The following is a 12,708-nucleotide window of genomic DNA, read 5'->3' as shown; positions in this document are numbered from 1 at the left end:
TATATATATAATATGATATCTATATATATCTTTTTTTTTACATATGTAGACAAAAAAGAAATAACACCTGCTCCCCTCAACATACATATACGGTACAAAGTTTCTGCTTAAGACTGGGAACTCAAATAATGTATAATTCAAAGTAGATAATACAGTGCTCAGATATATGGGAAAATGTTAAAAATCGTATCGTAGATCATCAACGAAAGTTCCTTATAGGCCTATAATCCCTGTTGAGGATTGAACCTGCAATCAGCGGCGTAAAGCAAGGGCTCATTTAGAGTTTCGGAAATGGCACTCACTTAATCCGCTGGATATTATGATCCTATTTATGTCCTACAGTCTAATGTCAAAGATACAATATGCTGTTATGTATCAACAAAGCTCTTTTGCATCGGGGTGCTAGAGCGAAGACCCTAAGGGAGGGCAGGTGGGAGGCGCGGAGGGCGCATTCCTGTCTCTTATACACATCTAGATGTGTATAAGAGACAGACCTTAGAGAACCAGAGCCTTTGAATGTGTGTCATAAATGTTTATTTGCCGACACTCAATCTGCTGTAGAAATACTACCCCTTCTATATATCTTTAAAAAAGTGCTTTGCAAAGCTTATGGTGTGTGTGCTCATAATGATGAGGACTATTAATGCTAGAAAGTTGTGTACGTTTTTTTGCTCCCCTCAACATACATATACGGTACAAAGTTTCTGCTTAAGACTGGGAATGCAAATAATGTATAACTCAAAGTAGATAATACAGTGCTCAGATATATAGGAAAATGTTAAAAATCGTATCATAGATCATCAACGAAAGTTCCTTATAGGCCTATAATCCCTGTTGAGGATTGAACCTGCAATCTCTTGGTATCTTACTATACATATCAAAATAACAAAATCAGGTACTGTACATGACATTTTACTTTTGACCTGAAGTTTTTGCTCACTGAATATGATTTCAAAATGGCAATTGGTAGGATGAGATCGGTATTGTAAAAACGTAAAATTGCGCCTAATGACGTCACACATGACTGGTCACATTGCAAAGCTTATTGTGACCAGGCCAAGCCAATTTTGAGATATCGTGTGAACAAGAAATGTGGAGAAATGTAGAGTATAAAAAAAAAAGATCTCTGACAATAACAAGAGGTGATCCGCTCTGTGAAGCGGATCCCAATTACAAGCTTAATTACCCATAGTTTATTTTAAGGACCCAGTTATTACTTGGGGGGGGGGGGGGGGGGCATTTGGACAATACTAAGCCATATAAAAACCCTCCCCTGTGAAGCAGCGGCGTAAAGCAAGGGCTCATCTAGAGTTTCGGAAATGGCACTCACTTAATCCGCTGGATATTATGATCCTATTTATGTCCTACAGTCTAATGTCAAAGACACAATATGCTGTTATGTATCAACAAAGCTCTTTTGCATCGGGGTGCTAGAGCGAAGACCCTAAGGGAGGGCAGGTGGGAGGCGCGGAGAGCGCATTCATAGGCGTACGCCACTGCCGTGAAGTGAACCCTTTTTTGCTCTAGTCGGCCCTTGGTTCCCCTCCCCCTCCCCCCTTCTGGGCATATTGGACCGCCCCTGTCGGAAAATAGAGTGCATAGCTAGGTGTGTATAAATCGAATTACATTACATTACCAGGCAATTTAAGGGCCTATGTCAAGGGCGGGTTCATTGTGCTTTTTCTCCGCGACGGAGGGCGGGGGGGGGGGGGGGGGGGGAGTAGCACTAATTAGTGCTAATTTCAATGCAGTGAATGTAAAAGAAAAAACTTATTATAGACAGTACATCAGCACAGTTCGATTATATTATCTCAGCCTGTGCCTCTATTAAAATAAACCAACAGCGGGCTCACAGCGATACTACAAATCGAAATATATTCAAAACAAGCATACAACTTTGTTTGTACAATGTAACTAAAAGAAAACACTCTTAATCAAGTGAGCTTATTTATGTACAACATTACTAGTCGTACATCTATACATACATCAAATACTATATAACACTTTATGACCTAGTATAAGCCCAAATTTTGCGTGCTATTTACAATTTCATTAACAATCACTAAAAGTCCATAAATCGTCAATAAAAACCAAGGCATAAAAACAACAAATCAATCATAGAAAATTTAAAATGCTGCCCTTCGATATTTAGACTGCGTTTTAATAACGTATTCTCGGTTTTATTTATTTATTTACTTTTTTTTTTTTTTTTATTTTGTTATTTTTTTTTTTTTTTTTTTTTTTTTGAGCATTCATTAAAATTAGACCCTGAAGTTAAAAGTTGATTTGGACTGGGTGCGACAGGATGGTACTACATTTGTGTATGAGATAGGTCTACTGGTCTGTTTTTTGTCACCAACTTTATGAAACAAGAGTTATTGCACTTCTTCATTTAGGGGGAATTTTTTAAAATAGGTTTATCACATACCGTGTAATCACGGTTTTGATATATTCATAGTATTTCATACAATTACAGCAATATACAATACAGTAACTTGCAGCATGGTGGCGCTGTTACAAAATGGATTGCAGGCCCGTAGATAGAGAGAGTTTGGCCAACTTGGCGCATGGGCGCCATGTTGTCACCAAACAGCGTGCGCGCGTATAGCTTTATAACATTTTATAAAACACTGATGCTGCATCATAAACTTTCTTTCATTATTCTGTTCATGAGGACAATCCAATTATGGGATTTTAACATATCATTGTAAATATCATATACTGATATCATATTTACCTAACTTTGGAATTAATTAATCAGTGACGTGCTGTATTATTTCGAGAAGATAAAGTGAGGACGATTCTTTATTTATTTTTTTCGTTACGATTATCTTTTTGTTTTGAAAGTCTATCATATAGCCCGGAGGCCTACCCTAGGCCTATACCTAGTTGCTAGCAGCCTACTCTATATAGCCCTATAAGAGGCAACATGCAGAGGAGAAAGGTGGGTTGTGCAGACAGAGTAGGTTTGTGAATCGTCGGCGATAATATGTTAATTTCGTCTGTAAATGAATGATAAAAATATTAATACATGAAAGTTTTTTAATTGTATCTAGGCCTCTAGGCCTATGGCTTCGTAAACTTTAATTTATGAAATAAAATATGCTGGTCATCTTCAAACCAACAAATAGCCTAGGCCTATTTGTAAATTGTAATCTAAACAATAAATCAAAGTTGAAGAATTATTGCATTGAGAGAAATTTTTGTAAAACATATGCCTAATCATTTATAATCAAGAAGCTAGGCCTTGTAAGTAAAATAACAGCATTCTCCACACTTCTGTTTATAATATTAGTGAGTTATTATTTATTATTCATTATTTACTACAATTAATTGATTTGTAAAGCACAATTGGGCATGTTTGCATAGCTCAGGACTCCTTGGACAAGTTTTCGCTTTTATTGGAGGATTCAATTTTTATTTTTAATTATAATAATTTAAGCTACCTTTGACTGATACTTCATGTAGCTTTCTGGAAATTTAGTAGAATTTAGGCCTAGTAGTAATAGGTGGATATATTATTACCGCGAAGTGGGGCGGGCGGTACATGCCTTGTAATTTACTACGTGGATAGCGAGATTTTTCGATCGCCATGCGAAGTTAAAATAAAATCCCAAATCCTCCTCCTTTTTTGGAATTTAAGGAAATTAATACATTTTTGTTTCTTTGTTGGATCGATTGCAGCAACCCAAACCCAACATAACGGTATTTCACATTATATAGCATTAATCATCTATAATAACTGCTAACTTCCTACCCTATCGCGTTGTTTGTTTTGGTGACAACATGGCCGGTGTAAGTCACGTGATTGAAACCGAGTTGGCCAAACTCTCTCTACGGCTCTGATGGATTGTGCATAGATGTTGATGACTCGACTCGCAGAGAAGTCAGAGCCGAGACAGCGCGACGTCGACCGTGTCCGTGTCAGGCTTGGTCGAGCCGTCAATCATCATACACATTCATTTATCGTCCACGCACTGGCTCCTACATTCGCCTGCTCATGAGTCATATTACTACGTCCGGACTAAATTAAAAGAAAAGAAACCTAGAACAATTGTTATTAGGCAATGTCGATGGCGAAGAAGTACGTGTGGCGATGATGTATGATGAGGAATTCATTGTGATTAATTAGACGACTTAATCGTAAGTAAATCCAAGGTCTAGCGAGGGCCTAAGGCTAGGGCCTAGCCTAGGCCTACACTGCAGACAGGGGTAGGCCTAGGCCTACTATCTCAGGTCCTCTATTAATACCTAGCTAAGTTACTACACTAGGCCTTAGCATAGGCTAGTAAGAGAAGCCTTACGGTGTTCTAGACCTTACCTGACATAAAATTCAAGAAATAGTCGTACGTAGGCCTACGTAATCCTAAGTAAGTTAGTTTTAACATTTTTAAGGTAAATATAAAGGTAAAAGATGACCCCATCTATAGTATATGCATAGAGAAGCCCAAACTGATAATTATTACTAGCTACATAGCCCACAGACAAGTGACTGTTTTGTGGTAGTTTTATGTATTTTGGCAGCTCCTGGTTGTGTAATATATTTTCTGATATTCGAATAACCATAATAATTTAATGTACTGTAAGTTTATTATTTATGATGACTGTATATTATTATTTTTACTGTCATCAAAATATGACAAAAATAATTATAACACTTTCCAACTGCAGATATTATATTTACTAGTATTCATCTTTGATATATTGAAGTGCTGATGCATTAATTTCCAAATTGGTTTAGTATGATTAATGATAACATAAAAATGATTATCAAATATGTATAAATGACATAAAAAGTTTACAGTAAACTAAAAGCAAGTTAACTTAGTAAAGAAAAAACAAAGCAAAAATAATATTAAAAATGGATAGATTCTGTTATCAAATATCATGAATATAAATATACAATAGGAAATTTTTTTTTTAAAGGAAATAGATTATAAAATCAGGAGTGTGTTAATAAATAAATAGTAGGGCCTACCTTGAGTATAACCCCACCTCTTCAAATACCAGCGCAAAAGCCCATGGTATTGTTGCTTAGCTCAGCTGACATTTAAAAATTCAGGAAAAAAAAGTTGTCTTTAAATTAGGCAAGCAGTTTTGAAAATTTTGCCTGTGATTGGCCATTCCTAAAGATGAAATTGTCTGAATGTCATTGTCAAGTTCATGGTGGTGGGATTGTACTTGAAGAACTATGGTAATGTCAACAGTGTCCATTGTACTTTGACCTTTGAGTTTTTACCAACTTAACACAGTTTCATGATTAACAATAGCCTTGGAATACATTATGAAGATAAGGTATATCATTTATTATCACTTAAACCCATATTGTGCTAAATATCATGCTGGTAAAAGATATGATAAATCACAATTTAAGTTGGTAAGATTAGTGAAATTGCCTATCTAATTGATATCATCTTTCTTTAAATTTGTGTAAGCAAATTGAGATAAACTATTGTGAAATCAGAGTTTGTGAATTATTTTAACATGTTAACTTTCTCTTTCACATACTGTAGGCCTGGCCACTTAGCAAGACCATGGGATGGTTTGAATATCTGTGCGTCTGGAACCAGAAAATCACCGCTGCTGTTTGCGACCACTGCCGCCAGATATGTCAAGAATGCTCGTACAGACGAGTTGTAACATATGCTGCCCTCACGCTACTCTGCTTTGGGCTCTTCCTACTATTTAAAAAGTACATGTTAAAAATAACTGGATTTTTGTTGATCGGAAATGAAGCACAAGGATATATGCTTTTTTTACTATCGTTTGCGTTAGTCTCCTTCCCATTGATGTGGGGATATATTTTTATAAACGTAGCTGCTGGGTACAGGTATGGATTTCTGTTGGGGGGTGGGATCACTGCAGTCTGTGTCATGCAGGCGTCGCTTCTTGCATTTATTGTTTGTCGGAGGATGTGCTCAACCTGGATGCATTCTAAGATACAAGGGGACTATATGAAAGCGATCATGACAGTTGTTGAAGGACCAAATGGGTTCAAAGTCATTGCACTGACACGGATGAGTCCACTTCCATTTGGGATTCAAAATGGACTATTTGCTGTGAGTATCAAAATGTGTCTCTTTTTAGTATGGGGGCTTGCCATGCCAAAAATACAGTCAGTGACCAGAGCAAGAAAATTGATTTTTTAATTATATTCATATTCTCTACATTATTAGCTTTAACCTGTCATTTTACTGGAATCTACTTTTTATTGCCAAAGTTATGAGTAAAAGCATTACGGTTTCTCTGTACTAAATATACAATACTTCCACAATCTTATGCTAATTAGTCAGTTTAACATTTAACGACATTACGCTGGTTTTTGAGATGGCAAGCCTTATAATGTATAAGACTTGATGTTTGCTCTCATTTTTATTGTACATTGTGTAAATATTCATTAATTTATGTGTACATTTATGCGTACAAAGTTCACCAATATACGACTCATTTAAAAATGTTAATGATTATTTTATTGTGTTGTCATAGTAGTAGCAATTGAACGTTCCATGAAACTGTATTTTGTTATTTAACCTTTCATTATTTAACTCACAGCATTGTTTTGCCTTCTTTACTCTACATACTACTCATATAAAATGAGTATGCTTTAAATGCTGGTACCATTATTTCCATCCATCTACAAAGCTGACATAATAAAAAAACTAACTAATGACTAGGCATACATCAATGCTACCCATGATTTTTATAAGTTACTAATTAAATTCATGAGTTTCTGTGCTTAAAATTGAATGTACAGTAAATTATAATTACCAGTTTTTGGCTGCTTATTTTCTCGTAATTAAATCCACCAATACAGGTAGTAGTTTTTTTTACAGAATTTTGTTTTCAATTACGTGGAACCATAAATACAGAACATAAAAATGAAATTATTCAATTTCATTCATTCACCAATGATTTTTGAAAGTATACTTAGGTCTTTATTAATTAGTGGCTATTATTTCAAAACTTTACAATTAATTGTGCAAATCTGTTTATCGTCAGTTTTGTTGTCTTATAAAGATTATACTTGTTTTCTCTTTCAATAGGTCACCAATGTACCTACATTAACATTTATTATAGCATCTTCTATAGGATTATTCCCCACGCAGCTCCTAAATTCTTATGTTGGATCCACTCTACGTTCCTTAGATGATCTTACACAGCAAAATAATTCATCCATGGGTTACTGTATAGTATTTGTACAGGTAAATCATCACCTTTTCTTTTTGTAGTGAAAATATGTTTATATGAAAGACCAATGATAGAGTGGTTGATCCAAGCAATAAATCTACTTTTTGATAATACTTGACTTCATATAACCAGTTAAACTACTTATTTGGGATCCAGTATACTCTTCACCAAAAGTTTTCAATCTAAAGGGGCGGATCCAGTTGGGTCACAGGGGCCAGGCCCTCCCCCTGTCTCTTATACGAAAAAGAAAAGTATAAGAGAAAAGAAAAGAAATGAGAAAGAGGGAGCATGGTACAGTACTTCATAACAAGCTAATTTTCAGTTAAAATTCCTTCTACTGGTGCCTGTGGTCAAGCATTTCTAAGCAACCTCTTCAACTATTAAAGCCCCCCTCCTCTGCTTTGCACTTCCCATGACCTCTAAAGAATTTTTCTCTTGATCTGGCCCTGATCTACAGTATTTGTTGTTGATTTATAATTTCAGCTATTCTTAAAGAAGCATTGATGAAAATGCCACTATTGACTCTAATTCATGGTCAAATGACCTACAGTAGCTGTATTCCACTTCAAAACAATGAGCAAACAATGGCTGACATACTGATACTGACCTATGACCTATTAAAAAAGATTTCCCCATAATTTCCACAAGATCAGCACAAACTTACTTATGGTACTGTACTCTAAAATATTAAAATACAGTATGTTATGAAATATTTAACTTTCATACATATAGTCTTGTAATGTTTCCATTCCTACTCCTTGTCCTGTAATCCGAGCTACAAGAAAAATATTTTTATCAAGGTAAAAAATTCCAAGCCAGTGCTGAGCTATCTAAGAAAATTGGCTTGTTTACACAGTGCTCTTGTTATGGTTTAAGTGGAGCAATCAAGTTTTAGCCACAGTTTAAAGTAAACAGGAATTTCATGAGTCGAACCCGGAATCTTGGATTAGAAGGCAACCTTGTTAGCCACCAGTCTACAACTCAGTCTTGTAGTGTCATACAATTTTTAACACAGTTTATTTTTATTTATACAGGTCTTTGTTAGTATAATTCTTACATTTTACATCGTCCAACAAGCCAAAATGCAGTTAAACAAGACAATTGACGACAATCAGCATCTATTACTCGAAGAAGGCATAAAAACAGACTTTGATAAAGATGATGATGCCACCCCGTTGATGATTATTGAAGAAGAGTCCGAGATTGATACAACAAAAATTACCAAGGAGAACGGAGTTATACCAAATGGCCACACGCATTGCAATGGTAATTCATGAAAATGCATTTGGACAGTACACATAATGCCAGATAGGGTGAACCAGTTACCAAATGTTTGTAAGTTAATAATAGGTAAAATTTTGAATAAGCTATGGAATATTTACTACCAATGAAATTTGATTATTATTAATTGAGGTAGGGTGTTTGTACACCAGTTTGTATGTTAAATGCTATCTCACTGCAGGTTGACAGTCATGTTAAGTTGTACCAAAGACAAGCCAAACCAGTCACTCGTTGCAAATCGTGTTTCAGATATAATGACCAAAACATGCTGCAATGTCATTATTTTTGAAATCAATTTTGCACTAAACTAACCTTTATATATCTATACATCATGCTATGCTGTTATTTTCTCCATTTTCAATGTTAAAACTACAATTTTTAACAATTCGGTGATGGTTTATTCTTGATAAATGCCCAATATAAACTTTGAAGGCTGATTTTTTAAATATTGTTCTTTAAACAGCTGTATGTTTAAATGCTTGTAACTTCTTTAGAAAATGTCGGATTTAAGTGATTTTTTAACCATTTTATAGCTCTCATTTTACTGTTCAACACTGTATTAATAACTTAAAATTTTTGTGACGAGTGACTGGTTTGGCTTGTCTATGCCACATATATGTACTTTTGCGTGATGGCATATTCATAGAGGCCGTACATACAGTAATATCCACAAGAGAATTGTTATCAGGCACGGTATTTAATGTGCACAAATATATTAATGACTTAATAATGATTTATTTATACATAAATTAATCTTACCTCGTTTAATATTGTTAAGCCTTGTACACAATATGTGTGCACTTAAATTAAGAATTTTCATGTGATTGTTTTTATATATATCTTTGTATTTTTCAGTTGTTTTGAATGACTTAATACCAATGGTCTTTCTGTGCAATTATTCTATTTTTATTATGCTAAGAATGAATGGGATGGAATGTAGTCCCCTATAGACAGACCATGCTGGCGTACTGCTGCCGAAAAGCGCCCCCAGGTGGGAAAAAGGCTTCATGCTGGTATGATTAACGAGTAACTACAGTATACACTCATTGGCAGATTACATAGTCTTTTTTGTCTTCGTATCCATGATTTGAAGGTGTTCCGTTGTCTAATTGATATTTTCTGCCTGCTGTATCTATAAGTTAGTTAACACGTTGACTGCCAGACATTTTTTTTAGTATTTTTCCCATGTGCCAAAATAAGTATTCATGTAGAAAAATATTTTTTAAAAATTTTTTCAAGTCAGATATCATCAAAATGGTACAGAAGTATCGCATGTTAACAGGCCAAAAATTATTTCTTGAGGCACAGTTTTTAGTCTCTGTCTTGGTACTCTGATTACCACTGATGATACTACTTCTATAGCTGAATTTTTTTTTATTGAAACACACCCACTGAAACTGTATTAAAGCTTTATAAACAAATCTGTTTTTACTGAATACCAAATATGTAATTTAAAATGTGGAGTAGTAAGTTATTTGATGTGGATTTTTACTGTGCATGGGGTAATATTGGTCTGGTACAGTACCTGATAAAAATGGTTTCTGGTTTTGATAAATATTAAACTGTTTTATTTGTTATGTTTTCATACATCAAATGAAATTGAAGACAATGCTCAGCTTAGATATGACTTTAATGCATTTAATAACTGAGGCTTATTTTTTATACTTGCCATTTAAATTGGGAAACAAAAATAAATGTACCAATAGTAAAAAATTGAGAAACTTAAATAAATGCAATTGTAAAGGATTTAGCATTGTTTTTGTCTTATTTCTGAAGTAACAACATGGAGTACATACCCCACATTCAAGAAAAACTTTGTCCCCACTAGGAATTTGGTGAGCAAAAAAATTAAACAAAAAAAAGTATCTAATTTCCGCTTAGTGCTACTCTGTTTCTGTTATTCAGAAATTCAAGGCTCTGAGCAATCATGTCCCGTGATATTTAGAAATGATTTTTTAAATCTATTATTGTACATATATATTTAAATAATTAATAAGTAACAACAAGTTTCATGTATAGAGATTTTTAATAATTAATTTATATATATTGATTGAATTGAATTAATAGTTTGGTGTTTTTTATGTGTGGTGTTTGATTTTTTTTTTTTTTTTATATATTTATATTTATTCCTATTGTAAACTCAAAAGTATTTCAACTTTTCTTGTATTTTGAGTATTCTATACCAAATAAGTAAAATAAATTTAGTGTGTTTGAAGGGGATTATAGCTCCTTCCAGAGGGAATTGCAGATACTGTTTATTCAATTCACTACCCCTTCATATTAATCTTTCAAATTAGACATTAATAGGTTGTGATTTAATTTTCTAAGAGTTTGCCCCCAATAACACTTAGTGCTGAGGTGGGGCGGCTGGTATGGTGGAGTGTTTCGGGAACGGGCCTCACACTAGAGGCCGAGGACTATAAAGTGCAGATCTAATATCTGCAGTACATGCGTTAAATAAAATGAGAATTTACAAGGAATACATCAAGATTTATCATTCTTTTATATAAATCTTTATTAAAACAATACTAGTAACAACAAAATTTATATGAGTATAGTATGATACAACTTCCAAAGTGCTATATAAATAAAAAAATAAATAATAAACCATACTGGATTCTTTGGAGTTTGTATCATGCTACTGTTGTTAAATTACCACTACTGTACACCTAAACTAGTAGTTTTTTTGTTTTGTTTTTTATCTTTTCCCAACTCAAAAAATTACCTCTTTAATATATACATTTTTTTAATGTATGGCCTCTCAAATCAATTAAATAACACCTGTAAATGCTTAGAATGCTGGACCCCCAGGGGGCCCTTGACAGCCCCCCTGGCCCCAGCCAATGGTGCTCGCGAGTGCCCTTTCAGTATCAAAAAGAACCCCCCTACCAAAATCCTGGCTACGGGCTTGATATAATTTAAGAGAACCTCATAAAACTGATGTACCATTTTCAAGACTAAAACTAATTTTTTTATTACTGTAACTGGCCCTAAATTATAGAATGAGTTGGATGATCAACTAATAAATTGTAATAATTTACTAACTTTTATAGAAATTGTATTAAAAAAATGTATCTTTTAAATTATTCTGACCAATAACCATTTGTTATTATGGTTTGTGCTATTTTAGGCCTTGATTTGTTCATGTGTATCTACTATCATTTTCTTAGTGAGTAATTCTTTTTTTTTTTTAATGGGTCAAGTTGACACTTCTAGACCTGATCCAAACCATAATTCCAATAATTATTATTTTGTTCTTAACAAATTTGACTTTAATTTTCGTATTTCTCATTCATGTATTTTACTATTTTCATTGGAAAATTTATTATGTATTTGATTAATTATGTTATGGTGAAATAAATGTTGAAATCGTAAAAAAAAAAAATAAAAAAGCAAGATAAATCAGGGAAGGCGGGTTGGCTCAGCAATTTCCATTCAGGTTCTGAACCACGTTGTCGAGGGTTTAAGCCACACCCTGACCATTCTCGGCCAGCCATGCTTAGTTACCCAAGCTTGCACTCTTCCAGCCTGCTCTCACTATGTTTTAGCCCTAGGTGGTAGTATTTCATATTAACTATTGTGGCTGCTCCCATCAATATTGATGGTATCAAGACCGACATATCAGGATAAAAAAAACAAAATCGAAATGGATGATGATAGTATGATGGTACAAATTTATTAACTCTTGTATCTGAATTGCATATTGTATGCCTAAAATGTCGGATGACCACAAACATGAATTCAGAGGAGACAGTATATGGTTATTCAAGGACAGTTTTATTTCATTTACATATTAATTGTGGAATCATGCATATGCAAATGAGGCTATTCACCTTGCACAGTCAATCACAGGATGGATGCTCCAAATTATATTCTTAAACAAGTACAGCAGGATGATTATAGTCTTTCAAATTATACCAAATGAAGCACAGATAAAATAATTTTCACCTCCCCCTCCCCCAACAACATCCCCCAACCTTATTTTTTAATTTACAGACTTCTCACTAAGGAAATAAAGTTCAATTAAAGTTTATTCGAATGGTATTATTTAAGCATCTGGTTTTTTTTTTACATGTTTGTTAGCTCACCTATAAAGCATATGTTTAGGCAGACTTTCATCTCAATTTTAATGGAATGTTCGTTATTGATTCAGATCATAAAAAGTAAGTATAAACACACTTAGTGGAAACTCTTCAGCTTAATTCATTTGCACTGAACACTGATTACAGTTAATACATA

The 12,708-nt window shown here is 34.0% G+C and overlaps 1 protein-coding gene across 1 annotated transcript; it reads left to right on the top strand.

The window, feature by feature from the left end:
* The first annotated feature begins 3,862 nt into the window (after positions 1 to 3,862).
* On the top strand, positions 3,863 to 9,916 carry LOC117123503 (transmembrane protein 64-like). The gene is made up of 4 exons (XM_033269450.1): positions 3,863 to 4,143; positions 5,514 to 6,059; positions 7,044 to 7,202; positions 8,223 to 9,916. The coding sequence occupies exons 2-4, from the start codon at positions 5,535 to 5,537 to the stop codon at positions 8,463 to 8,465; spliced, it is 927 nt and encodes a 308-aa protein (XP_033125341.1). The 5' UTR covers positions 3,863 to 4,143; positions 5,514 to 5,534; the 3' UTR covers positions 8,466 to 9,916.
* Positions 9,917 to 12,708: the final 2,792 nt, after the last annotated feature.

Source organism: Anneissia japonica, unplaced genomic scaffold, assembly GCF_011630105.1.
Source record: "Anneissia japonica isolate Jap-2015-1 unplaced genomic scaffold, ASM1163010v1 scaffold287717_len1600092_cov198, whole genome shotgun sequence".
NCBI lineage: Eukaryota > Metazoa > Echinodermata > Crinoidea > Comatulida > Comatulidae > Anneissia > Anneissia japonica.
This window is presented reverse-complemented; position numbering and strand designations above follow the sequence as displayed.